This window comes from Pangasianodon hypophthalmus, chromosome 19 (assembly GCF_027358585.1).
Source record: "Pangasianodon hypophthalmus isolate fPanHyp1 chromosome 19, fPanHyp1.pri, whole genome shotgun sequence".
NCBI lineage: Eukaryota > Metazoa > Chordata > Actinopteri > Siluriformes > Pangasiidae > Pangasianodon > Pangasianodon hypophthalmus.
Window position 1 is genome coordinate 17292981 of NC_069728.1, and position 20577 is coordinate 17313557.

The 20577-nt window shown below is 38.2% G+C and overlaps 1 protein-coding gene across 5 annotated transcripts in view; it reads left to right on the forward strand.

Moving 5' to 3' along the window:
• The window catches only part of snx9b (sorting nexin 9b), a 46333-nt gene that overhangs the window by 21511 nt on the left and 4245 nt on the right, over positions 1-20577 (forward strand). For 2 of the 5 annotated variants that reach the window (XM_053242020.1, XM_053242022.1), the window contains exons 5-16: positions 5195-5278; positions 7974-8136; positions 10348-10383; positions 11757-11895; positions 12023-12104; positions 13470-13595; positions 13687-13804; positions 16186-16316; positions 16395-16501; positions 17579-17682; positions 17760-17837; positions 17989-18065. In XM_053242020.1, coding sequence (XP_053097995.1) covers positions 5195-5278; positions 7974-8136; positions 10348-10383; positions 11757-11895; positions 12023-12104; positions 13470-13595; positions 13687-13804; positions 16186-16316; positions 16395-16501; positions 17579-17682; positions 17760-17837; positions 17989-18065 — 1245 coding nt within the window. The remainder of the gene's footprint in view (positions 1-5194; positions 5279-7973; positions 8137-10347; positions 10384-11756; positions 11896-12022; positions 12105-13469; positions 13596-13686; positions 13805-16185; positions 16317-16394; positions 16502-17578; positions 17683-17759; positions 17838-17988; positions 18066-20577) is intronic. The other 3 variants (XM_053242023.1, XM_053242021.1, XM_053242024.1) reach the window with 3 other exon arrangements.

Here is a 20577-nt window from a genome sequence, read left to right on the forward strand (position 1 = left end):
TCCACTCCTAAGAAATATAAGCAATCAGCATGACCAGAGTGCACTTTCCTGTCTTCTACTGCCAAGTCTTTTGGTATGTCATGGGTTGACCTGCCTGAGATTATGTCACGGTGTCCAATAATGATGCAAAACGAGCTTAGAGAAGAGGGATGTGATAACAGTGATGTTAAGGCTGCGTTCAGCTTAACTCTAGGGGAAGTGGGAAGTCTGAACTGAACAAAGTAACATCCAGGAGCGTGTGTGTTTTGTTAAAAGAAGCTAGCCAGCTAATATTAGTGATCATGAGTTTGTATGATGTATTTACTTTCTCAGAACTGTATGGTATATCTCTGTTGACTCATTTAAAGTAGTGAAATGATCTTTATATATGGACGGTGTGTGTTGATGTGACGTCATAGGCTGGATTCATGCTCAAGGAGATCTTCCTGACTTTGATGGAGCAGCGTCTTCTTTGTTTTTTCCTAACTGTCGGAGGTCAGAAATTCCAAATGATAAGTTTGATGAGTCAAACGCAGCTCAGGATAAAAGATGAGACCAGTTATGATTAATGGAGTCTCAGGATGGGGATGGTAGGCTGTTTCTGACTCAGTGACTGTTCAGATTTTGTAAGGATGTGAGTCAGCAGAAGCGGAAGGGGGGATTCTTTACTCAGAAGCGTATGAAAATGTGCATGTCAGCTGGTTGTGGTAAAACGAGTAAACTGTTAAATTAAACAGCCAGTCAGCAGAACAAACAGCACGGAGACACAGCAGTGGGCAGTTACAGTGTCTCGTATACTTTTTATAGCAAATCATTACAAATTAACTTTGTAGAATTGAGTCATTTGCTTTTTAATGCTCAAGAAGCTATCAAAAATGGTTTAGGAAACATTTCTACCCCTTTACCCTCATTATACATACCCATAATACACACAAATATTCAGTTCCGCTTTATTTGTATAGCGCTTTTAATGATATTGTCACAAAGCAGCTTTATAGAAATCCCCATCGTATCTTAGCAAGTGACAATATCTTGAGTAATAATAAAAGTTACAATATTTTGCCTTACGAGATTGTTGTATTTATTTTCAAGTTATATATAATTTCATTGTTATATGATTATATATATTATTGTTATAATTTCAAGCTTAAAATGGTCTTATTTTGTTAGCAGATAATTTTGGTTTTTTTCTAGAAATAAAAAATGCTTAATACACTGCAAAAAAAGTCATCTTACCAAGTGGAAATATCTTAAATATAGTCAAATGTATCGTGTATTTCCTGTTATAAAATTACAGTAAACCAAATATAAGATTATTAAACCTATTTCTTGCCATTGTTACTAATTTCAAGCTTGAAAATACTTTTGTTTTATTGGCATTGCATTTTTTTTTCAGTGTATTTTGTAAATTATCTGCCAGTAGAATAAAATATAATTTCAAACTTGAAATGAGTAAAAAACATCTAGCAATAAGCTTAATAATCTGATATTTGTTTAAAAACTCTTAATAGAGACATATGAGTGGAATTTGCCTATATTCAGGATATTTTTACTTGCTAAAATATCATTTTTTTTGCTAATATCATTAACATTAGCTAGCATGCTGGTAACTGCTAGTAAACTAGCTGGCGTTTGTGACACCAGCGGGAGTGTTTTGTCAATTTTCCCAGCTTTCTAACAGAACGCTGTTTCAACAGTTCCCCTATTATACAGTAAACATGAAGCGTTGATTTGCAGGAAGTGCTACAGGAAGCTGGGAGTTGTCTTTCCTGTAGGACAAGCGCGGCTGATAGCACGACACATTCTTTTAAACAGTAAACTCTTTCTCTGCTGCAGTATCGCCACTCGTCACACACCACGGTTTGGACACATTGAGATCATCCAGTGCATTATGTGACTAACTTGATCAGTCTCTTTTCTTTTTTTCAGTGTTTTGTTTGGCTGCTTGGGATTTAGTTTCCGTCTTCTGAAAACACATAGCAGTTTGAGTCATTTATTCCTTGGTTGTTGTTCAATATAGTCCAGATTTAGCTGACTAAGGAAAAAAAAAAAAAAACCTACTGCAGTTTTAGTTACTAAAACCTCACTGTTTTAGCCAATGAGTTTGTCTTTTTTTTCTTCTCACATCTCTCCATTAATTTATTCTTACATTTCAGTAATTTCCCAAGTTTTAATCCCTTCCTCTAATAGAAGCTTACAGGCTAGTTATGTAAACGTCATCTTCCACACAATTCGGTGGAATTGCCTATTATTAATTCATGAATGATGCGGAAGTAGAGTTTTAAAAGTATCAGAGTTAAAGTAAAATCACCTGCTAGCCTTTAAAATTATTTAGACATCAGTTTAAAAACATATAAATCTTTATATAAATATATATATAAAATTTTTACTCACCAGTTGTTTGTCCTTTTTTTTTTTTTTTTTTTTTTTTTTTTTTTTTTTTTTTTTTTTTATATATATATAGAAACAATCAGTTTATGATTGCTGCATCGATTAATTTCAGTCATTGCCTTTTATATCCAAATTGTCAGATGGTTACACTGTTATTATGGCTTTCCTCTGCTTTAATGTACTTTGGCTGCATGAATTAAAAAAGTAGGTAGGTAGGTTCAACGTTATTGCTATCATACGGCTAGGACAAAGTCTCTAACAGCTACGCATTTAGCAGCATTACTCTAGTGCACATGTTTATTACACTGTATACGCTTAATCAAATGAATTTCAGTGACTTTGATGATCAGGTATACTAGTCCAAGCCAGCTAGTATTATATCAGCTAGATACTACCAAAAGCCTTTTTTCCCGTATGCAGCAAAGCATTTTATTAGAAAACTAAAGTCTCTGAAGTCAAAAAGGTTAGCTAATGTTACCCGTCAGGTGTGGAGTGTGTCAGCGCCTCATGGCCGAGTGCACAGCGCACAGCACGTCCTTGTGTGTGTAAAGAAAAGTGTTATTTGTCCGATCGACAGGTCCTGAAATTTTCTGCCGAACGTTGTTACATTTCGTCACGGATATATATTGTGAGTGGAATGGTGAATTATTATTTAGTTACCATTTAGTTTTTGTCTTCAACAAAGTGAACGCTACTTAACACTACTACTACAATTACTACAACACTATAACACTACTACTGTATTACTTACAGTACATCACACTGGGAGGAACCCTTAAAATGAGACACTGCTTGTTGAAAATGAACAGAAAAAGAAGTAATATCATTCAAATTAGACATCTAAAGTACAAATTCAGTCCAAATATTTATGCAACAATGCTTAAAACAGCCCTGTTTAGCTATAGTATGAAATATATCTTAATTTATTCGCCTTTTCAGGTGGAGAAATAAAACTGGACGTTAGCATAATGTTCATATTTTAGCACCTCTCACACGAGAACGTTAATCCCGCTAACCCTGTTAGAACAATCTTCAGGAAATATAATCTGAAAATACAAAAATATTCTTGGTTTCTATTTGAAATGAACTTTAAATGTGCTTTAAACAAAAGCATTCAGTCACTATTTAACTATCATAGGATTATAGTTTCACGTTTATTTCAAAGTTCAAGCCATAAAAATAAATATGATCCCCATAAGACGGAAAAGAAGCACATACCGTGCATGTGATGTCCTTTATCTTTGTGAATGTCAGACAAAGAACATGGAGACAAACATTTATTCTCTAAAATCATTATTCTGTAAATGTGCAAATGTGTTGCATTAAAGTTTTTTCCCCCGTTATAAATCTTCCTGCCATGTTTTTGTTAACACGTGTGATAATTACTGTCACTTCACATTATCATATACGTCCTGGAACCCACTAGACGAGAAAAACATCTTATATTCTGGCAATTTTTTAAAGAAAAGTATATAAATAGACAAGAAATATTTAAATTCCTGTTACAGATTTAGCATGTCTGATGGGAGAGTGAGGCGTTAGGTCACTCTAGTTCTTGGTATAGCAGAAGTTGTTGGTTTTATCTTCTCAGAAGTTCTCCATCTGGTACAGAAGTGAAAACAGCTGGCATTTCTCAGCACATTTACATGCACGCTGCAGAGCATGCTGGGAGACTGTGGTCCATGCAGACTGAACTTTTGAAGTCGTCTATAAATAGTCTTCCATTTAAAAAAAAAGGTTGTGAATCAGTGTGTTTTTTTTTTTTTTTTTTTAATGTGTATTTATCAGCCCTTGTCCAAATATGCAAAATTCTTCGTAGGAAATTTATAAAGCAGGATTGATGGCTATTTTTGCTAGCAAAGCCAGTGACTTAAGTGTCTTTATAGCAGTTAAGATTCTTAAGAACAGCCAGAGAGCCACTTTAGTGCAACTTAATTTGTTGTTTTTTTCAGCCTTACTCCTGCATCATTTTAGATTTAAAAAAAAAAAAAAGACTAGCTAAATGTTTGAAACTATAGAAAGGCATTTTGCATCATCTCCCTGTGTATTTGCCTGCATTCTTCAATTTATTAATTCTTCTAAAGTGATGAAATGTGCAGAATGATGTTCCTCAAGCTCCTGTTTTAGGCTCGCTTTTCTTTCCCCTGTATCTTCAGCCTATTAAACTCCTTGCATATGATGTTTAACGCACTAAATAATCGACTTCTAGTGTATCTTGCTGATCTCCTGAAGCAGTTTAGCCCATATCATGCACTTTGCTCATCACATCACCTTTAAAACTTTGGAATAATATCTCAGAAGAACATCAGGAACATTCTGGAAAAGAAATGAGATGGCACAATACCACTATTTCTTTCTAATATTGATACTGAAACTACTACTACGCTTTTAATGATTTTTTTTTTTTTTACTGAAGCATTTAGAAAATACGTTATAGCTGAAAACACGACTTACACAAAACTGCAGCTGTTTTTATTTAACATTTATTTAACGCTTTCACAGAAAAATCACTTACATTGCAAATAACACGTAAAATATAAATATAAGAAAAATAAGTCTGAACAAATATGCAGTCAGGTCACTGACTCTGTTCTCAGAGGTGATGTGTTGCTTGTACCAACTACAGTCAAACCTGTCAGTCCATCTTTACGAAGACAAAAAATCAGGCATTTGCATTCATTTGCAAGTTCTGTGCTTCTAGAAATTTCCAATGTAAAAAAAAAAAAAAAACAGGCTGTATTTGGGAAGCTAACCCTTTCCTTGCAGGAGGAGGAGGATGATGATGATGATGATGTCAATGTCGATGTCAACTCTTTTCTTCAAGGTGGATGTAGCTCAGCCGGAAACCCCACTCACCCCCATGACCCCCATCACCCCCGTGCTCCCGGCCCTGTCCTCCCCTCCTGAGGTAACCGGAGTGCCGTGCAGCATGGTGCCGTGCATGGAGGCTCTTTTTAGTGTCACTGCTGCAATCTAAACTCCCCCTGCCCCTGAATAATGCATCACACGCCTACACACACACACACACACACACACACACACACACACACACGCACGCAGGACACGCAATGACTTCAATCAAACCGATCAGCACCGTTTAGGAAATATGATCAACACGGCTCACACCAATCTCTCAATATCACACGATGTTTTATAAATTCAAAATGTTCTATAAAATTATTATTTGCACATCTACGAAGTATTGCTTATGAATTTTTAAAGCTCTTGTGTATCTTGCTGATCTCCTGAAGCAGTTTAACCCATCCCAGCTATAGCAGGTCTCGGGGATCACGCACAGCTCAGATGATGGAAGATGTTTATTACTCCTAAATATCAGGAACATCCTGTACCATTTTCATGGGAAAGAAGTGGTTGGAAATCTCGAAGCATGTTATCTGCGTGCTTTCCTGTGCATGTCCTGTGTTTCTGAACTCTGTAGACATTTCAGCTTTACTGCAGCAGGATGAGCGTGATCATGGAACCGGCTGTATTTGAGACACTAACCCTTTCCTTGCAGGGAGATTATGATGTTATTTGATGTTCTCCTGGTCTGAAACATGCGCACACACACGTCGTACACATTCTCAGCATGGTGAAGACCCGATCCCGGTGCATGGCATGTCAGAGTTTTTTTTTTTTTTGGTTGTTTAACAAGATCCAGTGAGTGAGCGAGCTATTCCTGTATTTTCCATTAACTCTCATCGTATGGAAACTGGTCCTTTGTCTCACTGATTAGAGCAAGAGTGTGTGTGTGTGTGTGTGGCTGTCAGCCTTTCAGCGTTCCTTTATCAGCGTTCTCTTCCTTTTTTTTTTTTTTTTTTTTTTTTTTTTTTTTTTTGAAAGCTCCAAAACCTTAATTAAAAATGTCATATGTGCTGAAATGGCCATGTGCTGTCCATTTCGAGCAACACGCTGCGGCTCCATTCTCTATTGACCCACTTAGGGGTTTTTGGTAAGACGGTTTTAGTGCACGTGTTACACCTGAAACTGATCATACACACACACACACACAGTGATTCAGCTCGCTGCTAGCAAGGACAGAGGATTCAGAATTTCAGAAAATGTAAACGTGATGATTTTTGGAATCTTTAAGCAGCTCTCCACAGTTAGATCATCATGGTTTTTGGCTTCATCAATTAATTACGATTATGAGCTCCGATAAAGTGAGCTGATTAGCTAACATTACATATCAGTGTTTATTATAGAGCATAAAATCTATCTATCTATTTATCTATCCATCTATCTATCTATCTATCTGTCTATCTGTCTATCTGTCTGTCTTGATCTGTCTATTGATCTGTCTGTCTGTCTAAATGTCTATTCACTTGTAAGTCTTTCTGCCTTCCTCTGTCTGTTTCTCTGTCTGTTTATGTACAGTATCCATCTCTCTGTCTGTCTGTCTCTCTCTCTGTCTCTCTGTCTGTCTGTTTATGTACAGTATCCATCTCTCTGTCTGTCTGTCTCTCTGTCTGTCTCTCTGTCTGTCTGTTTATGTACAGTATCCATCTCTCTGTCTGTCTGTCTCTCTCTCTGTCTCTCTGTCTGTCTGTTTATGTACAGTATCCATCTCTCTGTCTGTCTGTCTCTCTGTCTGTCTCTCTGTCTGTCTGTTTATGTACAGTATCCATCTCTCTGTCTGTCTGTCTCTCTCTCTGTCTCTCTGTCTGTCTGTTTATGTACAGTATCCATCTCTCTGTCTGTCTGTCTCTCTGTCTGTCTCTCTGTCTGTCTGTTTATGTACAGTATCCATCTCTCTGTCTGTCTGTCTCTCTCTCTGTCTGTCTGTCTGTCTGTAGTATCTGTCTATTTGGTTATCTATAGTATTTGTGTCTGTCTTTTTGGCTGTCTTTCTGTCTGTTTATGGTGTCTATCTGTCAATCTACACTTTTTCCGTATCTATCTGTCTACATTATCTATATTATCTATACATTATCTGTCTGTCCGTCTCTGTGTCTTTTTGTCTGTCCACCTGTAAGCTTTTCTGCCTTCCTCTGTCTTTCTGTCTGTGTCTATTTTTCTGTTTGTTTTTCTGCCTCTGAACATCTTTCTGTCTCTAATTTTCTTTCTGGCTCTCTCTTTCTGTGTCTGTCTCTCTGTTTATCTTTCTGCTTCTGTCTCTGCCTTTCTCTCTGTCTTTCTGTCTGTCCGGCTGTTTCTCTCTTTCTAGATTTCTGTCTCTTTCTGTGGGTCTGTCTCTCTGTCTAATCTAATCTAATTCTCTCTCTTTGTTCATGCGTCTGTTTGGTTGTGTTTATTTTTTAGCCTGTGTAAGACTTATTCAGATTCAGAGATTTTAACATGTACAAAGCAAACGAGAAACTTTAAAACTGATGATAAAGTGCAACAAAAATATTTTAGGAATGTGGCTAAATAATTGTGATAAATAATGATGATTACATCAATGAACAAATGAATTGTGATTATCGGTTTTAACCATGAATTTCTGCACTACTGCAGTTTGAGCAGGTGTGTAGTTTAATGAGCAATTTCTAACACTGCAGGAACCTGATGTATCTGAGTGTGTGTGTGTGTGTGTGAGTGTGTGTGTGTGTGTGTTCTCTTTATAACCTCCACGCCTTCACCATGTGCTCTCTCTCTGACAGACGAGTAATGGCAGTGATCCGTGGGCCGTGTTCGACACTAATGCCTCTGGGGGTTTCTCCAATAACTGGGCCGCACAGCCTGAAGGCACAGAGACGGGGCAGAGCGGCAGCAACGCATGGGGATCTGGTGGACACGGCCACCCTCACGCCTACCCCGGCCCAGGTAACCACTCGTACAAGACGATTAATGAGTTTTACACAGACATGACAAGCAGAATGACTTTATTCACCCATTTATACAACTGGCACTAAGAATGTAACTTGGGCTCTGAGGCTATTTGTATGTGTTTAAATTTCCTATATAAAAACTCTTTAAAAATAATTACCATGCAAGTGTCTGGTTTTTTTCAGCACAGTTTAGCCAGTATGACCTGATATTTTTTTCATTTAAACATAAATTTAAACATATGATGATTTTTTTTATTCAAAACGACAAAAAATGGCAAAGATGTTCCAATAAATGGAAAGAGTGTCTTGTGTCAGTTTGACAATTTCCTACTTGCTTGGTAAATTTCATTTTGACAATTTCCTAATAACTTCCTACATGAACTTTTCTCCTTTTCTATAGAGTCTCAGCTTCCAAAAAAAAAAAAAAAAAAAAACACTGAAGTTTCAGGTCAACAAACGTTTTTATCAGAAGCCGTATTGCTTAGAATGACGTGAAAAACATCGTGACTTAATCACATGGACGTGTATCAGATAAAATCTGATAAAATTGAAAATGGAGGACAAAATGATATTTAAAGATTTAATTCTGGTTCCATTGAAAGACAACCCGCTTCCTCTATATTTATAACCTTTATAAGTTCTGACTCTGACTATCAGCATCATCCACATCGGTCTCTGTCTCATCGCCTGAGGTAAAAGTCACTCGCCGAGTTTAAACCCGAACCTCATCGTCGTCTCTTCACAGCACTGATCTCTGTTCACGCGAACATCGGTGTGGAAATAATCTCTGGTTCATTCAGTCACTTCTGTTCTGTCAGCTAAATCTCACTGTATTTTTATTAGGCATTTAAACATTTTAAACCGTTGTGTGCTGTCATCTGTGCAGAGTGTATAAGCGCTCTTCTCTGTTTTGATGATGATGATGATGATGATGATGATGATGATATGACGGCAGACGTTTTGACAGCCGGAATCTGATTACGATCCATTAGTCTTATGGCACAAAACTTTCCCCACATTGAGCTAGTAACCTTTCAGTCATATTTAGACTGCTCTGTTTTTACCGCCGTGTTTGTTAAACTTACCGCAGTGTTGGTCAAAAGCAGATGTTTCATCATTTTTGGCTGGTTGCCAGAACTTACCCACAGTGACAGCTGATGGGTTTCCCTAGACCGCCACCCTTTTACGTAAAACACACACACAGACAACAATATGATGGAATACAGAAATACAGGAATGAAATATGGAAATAGAACGACTTTACGAGGTGTTTCTGTTTAGCTCAGCTGATCTTATACTTGTGTGAATAACTTGTGTGATGTGACTTTTCTAAGTTCACTTATTCAAGTCCTTTAAAGCAATTTTTTTTTTGTTTAATAGCAAAAAGCACATGATTCGGTGTAATCCAGAGAAGGAAAGAAAAGATCCTATTTTGCTGTAAAAAAAAAAAAAATAATTTGTATTGCAGATTTCTAAAAATACTGAGTAATTCCAAGTAAGTCAGAAGGAGAGGAAATGCCTGCTGACCAGAAACATGCAGTGACTTCATTCAGTTCATTCGAAGACCTTAAACCTGACCAGTTACAGACATTACTTCCAGATGTCAGCACATCAAGCTGAATAAATGCTGTAAATATTGGCACCCTACATTAGAAAACTTTACCTATCTCTTTACTTTACTATGACTATTAGTTGGTCATGTGATTATCAACTGTGTGTTAATTCATTTATTTAAGTAATCAAGGGGAAAAAAAAAAAATTTGAGTATTGTTTATTTTCAGTACAGATAGCAGTACAATTTTTTCGTCTGTCAGTTACACAGCATCAGTTCAGATTTGTGAAGAAATGACCGTTTCATCATCATCATCATCATCATTATCACATGACTGATGAAATGTCGTAATGACACACTCCCATTTTGAAAACGCTTCTGTCATAACCCTGTGACGTGGTGATGTAAGACAGCAGACCTGAGGCTGAGATTTGAGCAATTTTGTGTCAGATGTGGTTATTTATCACTGCTATCCATGTGTCACATGACTACAGTTATAGCGTTATCACTGTGATTATCTTTCTTATTCATTAAAATAACATGCAGCATCCGTTTCAAAAGTATTTCAAATGTCTGTGTGTTTTTGGTGTGCAATGTAAGGATTGTATGGACTTCCTTTCAATTAAACGTCATTTCTTCCTTCTTTTTCCGAAGATATTTATCCATATCCGTACCTAATCGATTACACAGGTACACCACGCATTCCTGATGAGGTGTTTATAAGACGCTAACAAGCTGCATGCGTTGAACTGAGCTCCAAACTCACAAGCATGAGTCGTGCTGTTGGATAATGGCTAATTTTAATTATGTTAAATTCATTTCTAAAGATATTAAAGTAATATTTGTGTATTGGTTTTTACACTTTTAGGGCCTCATTTAAGCATGTAAACCCAGTAAAAACTTTCAGAATACGCTAGACTTGTGTGTTACTGGAATTTTATATCATAGTATATTAGGGGTCGACTGATATCGCAAGATATAATCGCAGGTTTATACTATTGCACTTGTTCTAATACATTATCGACGCTATAGTAACAGCTTACGCATGGACTTGTAATCTAATAAATGGATTGAAAAAACGTGTTAAGTAAAGCTGTTGACACGGTGAAGTTTTCTGTGAGGGAACATTTATTTCACGTTTGTGGAAGGAGTCTCCAGTGTCAGCGCGTAAAACTGTAGCTGTAAGGTTTCCGACATCCTCAAGACAGAGAAGTTTACGCTTTGCGGTTTCTCCTTAACATTTTAAGTTCAAGAGAGAGGAAAATAAAGAGAAGCTGGTGAGGGATCGACTGTTTATTGCTGCTGTAACCCAAGCGAGAACTGGAACATTTTTCACAGAGGTTCCGCATCATTAAATGTGACTATAAACGGATAAAAATTATGTTTTTTTTTTTTTCAAGTGGTTTATTTATTCCTTGCTTAGTTATCAAAACTGATACGTTTTAAATGTATATGTTCTGAATAAATTCACAGTGATAAATTCAAATATTTACAATATATTTTTGTGAATCCACTTATTTCTGTAAAGCTGCTTTGTGACAATGTCCATTGTTAAAAGCGCTATACAAATAAAATTGAATTGAATTGAATTGAATTGGAGTCACAGGAAATCCTACTTACAACTTCCACTGGAAAAGTGCCTTAAGCTTTATACATATATATTTAAAATGAACTTGATGAAATAATGAAATAATGAAATAAATAAAAAATAAACCATTTAAAAAGGGAATATTTCACGAACAAAGAGAAGAGAGTTTAAATCGGCTTTATTCGATACCTGGGCGACATTTCGACCAATCCATTACCACAGTGGGCGGGGTTACTGAGCTTTAATACGGAAGTGTGTTATCCAGACATGGCCAGAGGTGTGCATGCATTACAGCCAACTCTTTTATCAGCACGTAAATACACCTCAATTCTGATCAAATATTAAAATGATGATAATCAGTCGACCCCCCCATAATAATAATCTTTACTGGGTTACTTGAATGAATGTGTGTGATGATATATTAGATATTATATTTTTTTAAAAACAGGTGTGTAATGTAGTAATGTGGTTAAAGGTGCCGAGGATGACGAGTGGGACGACGACTGGGACGACAGGAAGTCCTCGGGCGGGTTTGGTGAAAGTGAAACAGGCGAAAGCGGCGCCATCACCAGAGGAGGAGCTCATGGATCCTCCATGAAAATCACCCTCAACAAGTAAGACGTCTCATATTTACCACAGAGTCAGTTTGCAAATCCTCAGCTCGACTAGAGTGTGATGTAATGATATAATCCACTCTTTACCCTGTTTCTCTCTGTAAAATTCTTTCCTTTTCATGTGCAGATTCCCGGGATTCTCCAAATCAGGCCCTGAGCTGTACCTCCTGTCCAAACAGGCCTCCAAAGGACCCAAGCTGTCTGTCTACGTAAGATACACATCCACTTTTCATTACAAACAGTATGAGGGAAGAAAAAAATAAAACAGAACAATGAAAAGTTCACATTTTTCCTTATGTTAGTATGAACGTAGTTGTTCCATCCAAGACACTTTTGCTTCTTTTGTTTTGCACTGGAGTTCCAGAGCTAATGTAACTAATGCAATGGAAGTTGTAGCACATAAACATATATTTGTGTTACAGTTAATACTAACACTCATTCAGAGTCACGTTACAATCTAACAAACGAATCATTAAATACATTTTACTGTATTTAAATAACATTTAGGGATTTTGATGGAAGGCATGTTTCATTTTGTTCATTATTTTATTGCCAATAGTAGATAACTGCAATAGTAATAATTAAAAAAAACGTACCTGACTCTCTCTGCTATTTTAGATTGTGAAGCTTAGAAGCTGTTGATTAGTTTTCTATAACAGCAGCTCTGACAGTAGTGCAGCTGCAGATCACAGGTTTATATTAACGTGCTATATTTTGTGCTTTTACACAAAGACTTGTTCAGCAGATGCTCCACATTAAACGGATTGTTGATACATGTGTTATTGTTGATAAAGTTTTCTGTAAGTGGACGTGTAATGTGGAACATTTATGGAAGGAGTCTCCAGCGTCAGCGCTTTGTAACAGATTCGATGATGTGGTTTAGGACAAAGTGTACAATAGCGAGTGTTAAGTTGAACGTGACGTGGCAAATAGCCGACTCTCGCTGCTGTTTTAGATTGTTGGAGCTTAAATATGTATAAAAGGAGCAAAAATGTCTCGGCTAGAAAATTGTAATAATCATAATCATGATTATTAGTGGATGAATGTTGTAGATCAGGGTTATTGTGCAAGTTTAGAATTTAAACGGAATTTTTTTCACTGAAAATGCTGAAAATATTTTTGAAAAAGTATAGGTTTTCTGTTAAGTACAATACAAGTGATGAATAATAAACTCCAGATGCTAAGGTTCTAAACCCATTATCATTAGAATTTCATTTACTTTCTACACTAACACAGCCTCCTTATTGCCTTCCACCCATTTACTGCTTTTTTCCTTTTCATGATACAGTTCATGCCCTTAAACTTAGTCAGTTGTTCAGTAACTGCTATCAATTATTCAGTAACTACAGTGAAACTAACAAAGGTATCTAATGATGTAGGAATTTCAGTCTGGACCCAGGTGGCTTGCTCTTTAGTGTTTAAGGGGTTTAACAAAAAAGATCCTGACCATTAAGAGTCGTGAAAAGGTCAGAATCTTTTCAGAAGGAAAGGCCGAGACTCCTGCAGGAGGCGTCAGTGTGGTGTTTAATGCGTGGTGTGTGTGTGTGTGTGTGTGTGTGTGTGTTGTGTTGCAGAGTGGTGAGGTCGGCCCAGTGTGGGAGTACACTGAGCCTCAGCTGGACTGCGTTGTAGCAGACCCCAAAAAGGGCTCCAAAATGTACGGCCTCAAGAGCTACATCGAGTACCAGGTCACCCCTAACGTGAGTCCTGCTGCGTAAAAAAATCCGAATTAAAACAATCAAATAAGTATTAACACCTCAACACCTTAAAATTGCTATTTTTTTCCACCAGACAACCAACAAACCTGTCAATCATCGATACAAGCACTTTGATTGGCTGTATGAGAGACTTTTGGAGAAGTTTGGGTCAGCCATCCCCATCCCATCCCTGCCTGACAAGCAGGTCACAGGTAAGCTGAAAAAACCTGTGTGTGTGTGTGTGTGTGCGCGCGCGCGCGCGCGTATGTGCGTGTTTGTGCGTGCGTGTGTGTGCGCGTGTGCGCGTGTGTGCGCGCGTGTGCGTGTATGTGCGTGCGTGTATGTGCGTGTTTGTGCATGCGTGTATGTGCGTGTTTGTGCGTGTGTGCGTGCGTGTTTGAACGTGTGTGTGCGTGCGTGTGCGTGTGTGTGCGTGCCTGTGTGTGTGTGTGCGCGTGCGTGTATGTGCGTGTGTGTGCGCGTGTGCGCGTGTGTGCGCGTGCGTGCGTGCGCATGCGCGTGCGTGCGCGTGTGTGTGCGCGTGTGTGTGCGCGTGTGTGTGCGTGCGCGTGTGTGTGCGTGCGCGTGTGTGTGCGTGTGTGCGTGTGAGAGAGAGAGAGAGATTATACCACAGGTCAGAAGGTGTTGATTAATTCTCTATAAGAGCAGCTCTGGCAGTAGTGCAGCTGCAAATCACAAGTTTATATTTATGCGCTCGTAGTAAATCGTTATCGTTTCTATGGTAACGGCTTACACAGGATCACTGACCCTGAGTTTTCTGTTAGAAGAGGTTTATCTAACATTTCCTTACATTATCAGAATACTCCTGTGCAATAGAGGTTTTGTTTTTGCACTATTTTCTGGGTACTGTATAGTTTGTTTATTGTTTGGTTTGTAGTTGTCCTCTCGTCTGATGTTGTTTCATGTTAAGTCGAACACCATGATCCCTGAGGAATTAGATTTTGTTCTTAACATTGCATCTGTTTTGTGATGAGAGGAATGACAATAATACCTACTTAAACTTGAACGTAAGGAAGGAGTCTCCAGTGTCAGTGCCTTGTAACAGTCAGAGGTAAACGTGTACGTTTTCCAACACATGAAAGTCCTCATTTTAGGAGTTTACACTTTGTAGTTTCTCAGTAACATGACAAGCTGTGTTTTTTTTGGCTTATTAACTTAAAAAGAGAGGAATAAAGAGAGACTGGTGAGGAAACGACTCTTTATAGCTGCTGCAACGTAAGTGATAATAGAAACTAACTCGTTTCAGTGATGTGTAACTCTAAATGGATAAAATGTGTCACTCTGTAATTGTTGCTGTGGTATAAGAGGAATAAAACACTTCAGAATGAGCTGTTATAGGAAAATAATCAGTTTGGGGTGGTAACAGTAATTCCGCTTCATCACACCACCACATCGTGGATTATTTTCCTATAACAGCACGTCCCCAAGTGTATTATTCCTCACTTAGTGTGGATAAGCATTTCATCATGTTCTCCTGTGTGAGAAAAGGAGAGCATGTTTACTTCAGGTCACCTGGGTACTAAGAATATACTGTGTCCATATACCATCAGACTAACACCACTATACTGGTAACACATTAACACAGATTCTCCCCTGAGGGAAAAGTAGTGACTTACAAATTTGAGAAAGAATCTGGTTTTCATATAAAAACTTCTACAGCAGCGCTTAGTGTACAGTGCGTTTGGTGAAAACAGATTTTCTGTTCTTTTCTCAGCGTTGAAACTCTTGTCAGGGGTAATATCTCTCTCTCTCTCTCTCTCACACACACACACACACACACACACACACACACACACACACAGTAGAATAGCTTGTAAAGTGCTAAAGACTGTGTTATGTAAGGAATAACACACTTGGGGACGTGCTCTTAAAGGAACTAATCAACGACTGAGTGGTGTGATGCAGCAAGGTGCAAAGCGGAGTTAGTGTTACCAGCCCAAAGTTGATTATTTTCCTATAACAGCACATCCGAAAGTGCTTTATTCCTCTTATACCACAGTGAGTTGCCAACAATTACAATTATTTAACGTATTAACGAATGACACATTGTAATTATTATCCATTTATAGTTACATTTAATGTTGTGTTTAATGTTCGTGAAACAAGTTTGTTCCTTTTATCACTTTGTGTGAATTTATTCTCTTTCTTTTTCTCTTTCTTGAAGATAAGACAAAAAAAAAAAAAAACACACAGCTTGTTGTGTTACCAAGAAACCACAAAAAACGTAAACTCCTCTGTCCTGAAGACTTTCCTGTATCTGAAAACCTACTGCTTATTACAAAGCGTTGACACTGGAGACTCCTTCCACTAATGTTAAATAATTACTAACATTATTTAATCCGTTTATATGTAGCATCCACCATACAAGTCCCTGTGCGTATTGTTACCATAGAAACGATAACGTATTAGAACGAGCGCATTAATATAAACCTGTGATTTGCAGCTGCACTACTGTCAGAGCTGCAGTTACAGAAAATAAAACAACACTTTCTGACCAATCAGAATCAAGAATTCAACAGTGCCGCGTTGGATTTAGTAAGGGACCGATTTATCGATGCTGTTTGTCTCTAAGGACGCTTTGAGGAAGAGTTCATTAAGATGCGTATGGAGAGACTTCAGGCCTGGATGTCCAGAATGTGCCGGCATCCCGTCGTCTCCAACAGCGAGGTCTTCCAGCTCTTCCTCACCTACAAGGATGAGAAGGTATGAAGTGTAAAGGACAGATGATTAAGCTTGTAGCTTTTATAAGGGTGTGTGAACAGATTTGTTTCTCTCATGCAGGACTGGAAAACGGGGAAGAGAAAAGCAGAGAAGGATGAGACGGTCGGGGTGATGATCTTCTCCACGATAGAGCCTGAGGGACTGCCAGACCTGGACGTCCTCGAAGTGTAAGTGCACACATCATGCGTATTGGGCATAGGTTTAAACCAAAGGTTCTCACATCTCGTTTCCTTTAAACACATGGGGTCACCCACGAACTGCTTCCTTTTACATTTCATAACTACAGCTTTATTTAGTGTAGAGATTTGATGTAAATCCAGAAGTTGACTTCACAGTGAAATCTTACTGTATGTTTTGGGTTTTTTTTGGGGTGAAATCTAATGTTTTTTGGACTTTTCTTCTCTGATTGTTTTCTGTCATTTATTAGAAATCCAAAAAACAACCAGACCTTTTTCTCTAAACAGCAAACCAGCACCTTCAAAGTCACGCCCATATAAGACTCACAGACCAATCAGAAGGCTTGTTATTCAATCAACCCTCATGTTATTGAACACAAATGCTGCTGATGTCACCACTGCTTTAAATTTGAATGCACCATTCTCAGTCCTCAGCGACCCTCTTCATACAGATCAGAGACGCTTGTAGAGGTGCTTCAGAATTAAAACTCAAGCTAAATTGTGGGGGGAAAAAAGTGTAAATACTTTCTCTTTACATTTCCATGCTTTATTTTGGATGAAGAGATGCTAAAGGCTGTCGTGTTTATATACAAACACACGTGAGGTCCATTTTGCAAGCCCCTTAAAATTGTATTTTTTTGTAAAGGAAGCTGTCCTAGTCATGCTTTATATATTTTTTTAAACATTAAAATGTCGTATTGACTCACTTGGGGCATCAGAAAAGCTTGATGTCATCCAAAAAAAGAGACAGAGCAAGTACTTGAAAAATGAATGCTTGCTTGCATCTAAGGGAAAAAGTACAATGTCTGTCACATCATGTTTATAAAAAAGGTTTTTTAGCTGGTATCAGGGAACTGTCTTAAAATTTGTCATAAAAGTGATGCTTCTTAAAGACTAATTAGCAAAGTAGCAACATGACACGGTTGGAAATGAACTGACATAAGAGCTTCCATGATGTGTTTGTGACAGCCTTATAAAGCTGGGTTCAAATAAAGAGTGAATAAAACTCCTCTAGACATCTTAACAGATGAGGTACAGAGTTGTAATGTTTATAATGTGTGTTTTTAGCGAGCAGAAGTGTGAGCAGTTCAGTCGTTTCACCAAGGCGATGGATGATGGCGTGAAGGACCTGCTGACTGTCGGACATGAGCACTGGAAGCGCTGTACAGGCCGTGAGTGAGAAACTCCCATCTCCTAGAGTCATATTTTTAGAGTATTTAGCACTAAATATCATTATTTCCTCCAACAGCTCTGCCGAAAGAGTACCAGCGGATTGGTAAAGCCTTCCAGAACCTGTCGTCCGTCTTCACCAGCAGTGGATATGAAGGTCTGGTCTGCTCTCCGCTCACTCCTGTGGATATTGTGCTTGTTATAAAGGCTTTGTGGGTTGGGTTGAACCATAATGAAAGGGTATGGCAGAGTTAAGTGTTTGTGTGTGGTTTGACATTGTGTGTGTGTGGTTGTGGTGTTCCCTGCAGGAGAAGCTACGCTCACTGACGCTCTCACAGCAGCAGGGAAGACCTACGAGGAGATCGCTCAGATGGTGGCCGAGCAGGTACGCTGTTAATCACAGCACAGGGACCAAGGCCAAACACCAGTGCTGCATGTAATACTCAGAGTTATCAGTTAACCGGCTTTTAAAATAGGAGTTAGGGTATGTTTCTGGGTCTTTTGCAAATTGATTAAACCCCTTGAGCAAGGGTGATGATTACGTCGATCACGATCAACCGGTTGATCGCGAGACAACCACTGGTCAGTCTTCATAAGAGGTCAGTGTAGAACTCTGCTGTGTGAGAGTGTGGAGGAAGACTCAGGAGACAGGCTGAATTTTTGCTGAGCTCCAGGCTCGTGTTTATTCAGTCCGCACTTTCAAAAACTCAACAAAATCAAAAAAACAGAGTGGAAACAGGTCCGTCCAGGACTCGCAGCTTTTGCTCCTTCAAGTTCACGCTTTGCAGCGTGCGTGTGTGCGTGCGTGCGTGTGTGCGTGCGTGCGTGCGTGTGTGCGTGCGTGTGTGTGCGTGTGCGTGCGTGTGCGTGCGTGTCTCGCAAGCTCCTCCAACTATATCGTGCTCTCTCTCTCTCTGTGGTTACGGCAGTTACTGAACGCACAAAGAGACACAAATAAGTAGACTGGCGGTAATAAGACACAGGTGACAATCATCACACGTTACCTGCCTGTTCGACCCGCCTCCTCTCCGTCCACCGCTGACACTCGACCACGCCCTCGCTGCTATATATTACTTTTGTGATTTCTTTGAATGAAAATTGATTGCATAACATTATTTGAATAAAAACAAATGTCTCAAAATAATTTCTCAAACTCCAAATTTAGACTGTACATGCATATTTTACATGGTGGATCTTACCATAATTGTAATATGAAAAAATGTTTTGACCCTTTTACTACATTGCTATTTACGATTTTTGACACTTTTACTACGCTCCCATTTACGATTTTTGACCCTTTCTACGTTCTCCAGCTAAACGCAATTGTGAATTCGTCACATTTACGCCATTTATTCATCTGGCCACTGATCTAGTTGTCATCTACTTGTCGTGTTCTTGTTGACATGCAGCCGAGCATTTCTGTACACACACTTGAGTCAGATTTGCAGAAATATCAGTGTATGTTGTACCATCATTAAATATTTTAATGATCATTATAAGGTTATCTTCCCTGCATTGTTTCTCTGCATTACGTCTCTTGGTGTGCTAAAACAATTTGTTAAAAAAAATTTGCTTTTCATATTTCCCATGTTTGTTTTAAGAATGGAAAATGGGAAATAGCAGAGAATTCGTGATCTGAGGGCATAAAATAATCCATGTTTCCTTTGTGGGAATGTGGTTTTTGATGTCAGACTATGGATATTGATTGAGCACAGATTCATCAGTCCTTACTCTCTGCACTTTCATAGCTGGAATGTCCCCTTATATATCTATATATTTATGTATATATCTTTGTGTTACCTTTAGTCTTATCATGTAGTAAATATACAGAGGCTCAGGATGAGAGCAGCTCCTCTGTGGGAACAGGATTAGCTCTGTTTTCCCCATCATCTTCCCCTTCATCTCCCTGTCCTGTTTATTACCTCACACTGGATTAAGCTCTGACCATTATAATATATATTTACACAAAACCTGTTTACTGCTTGATGTGTGTGTGGAAGTCAGTCAGGATTTCAGGCCCAGATGCAGCTTTCAGCACTAAATAGTTCTGGATTTTTTAATTATGGTTTTGTTTTCTTTCCTTTGGTTCTGTAGTGCAGTGTTTCAGTCTAAAACTATACGAAATGGAAAAGCTTTTGAGGCAGATATTCTTCATAGCTCTGATGTGGAGAGTGTCATTGATTGAGGGTTATATAAAATGTTCAGGGACTCTCTCTCTTTGTCTCTTTATCTCTCTCTCTCTTTTAATTTAGTGACTGAATTAGATTGAGTTTTTTTTTTTTATTTCAAGAAAGAAGCAGTAGATTAGCACTGATCTGAATTACGTTTTATGTTTAAATCTATGGGCTCGTGTCCTAATTGAGGTTGTCACAACACCACAACGGTGTGACATTATCCAAACATTGGTCAAAAGAATAAAAATTTTAAAATCACTTATTACCCAGCAAGACTGCTGATCATTTTAAATGGTAATGACCCTGAAAACGAAATTTGTTGGCAGTCTTCCAGTCATCAGTTCATAAAGTTCTAGTCTTCCTAAAATCAGGTGTTTTTAACACCTATGTCTGTGTTCTGAACTTGAGTAAAACACATCAGTCTGATTACTGAACTCATTTAATAGAATAATAAACTAATTAACTTTTGATAAACAGTCCATGTGCTTTACAAGGTCAACAGTCCATGTGTTCATAATACAACATCTATCAGGCTAACAGATGTGAAGGCATTGAAAGGATTGAATACACATTATAGTATTGAAAATAATGTCCATCCTTCGTACAACACTAATGTCCAGACATGCACTGAAAACTGTTTCTACAGCAAATTTCCAAAAATCATTTCAATTTCAGGTGAAGAGAGTCTTTTACATGTAGCTGTGACTCGTGCAGGAAGTAATC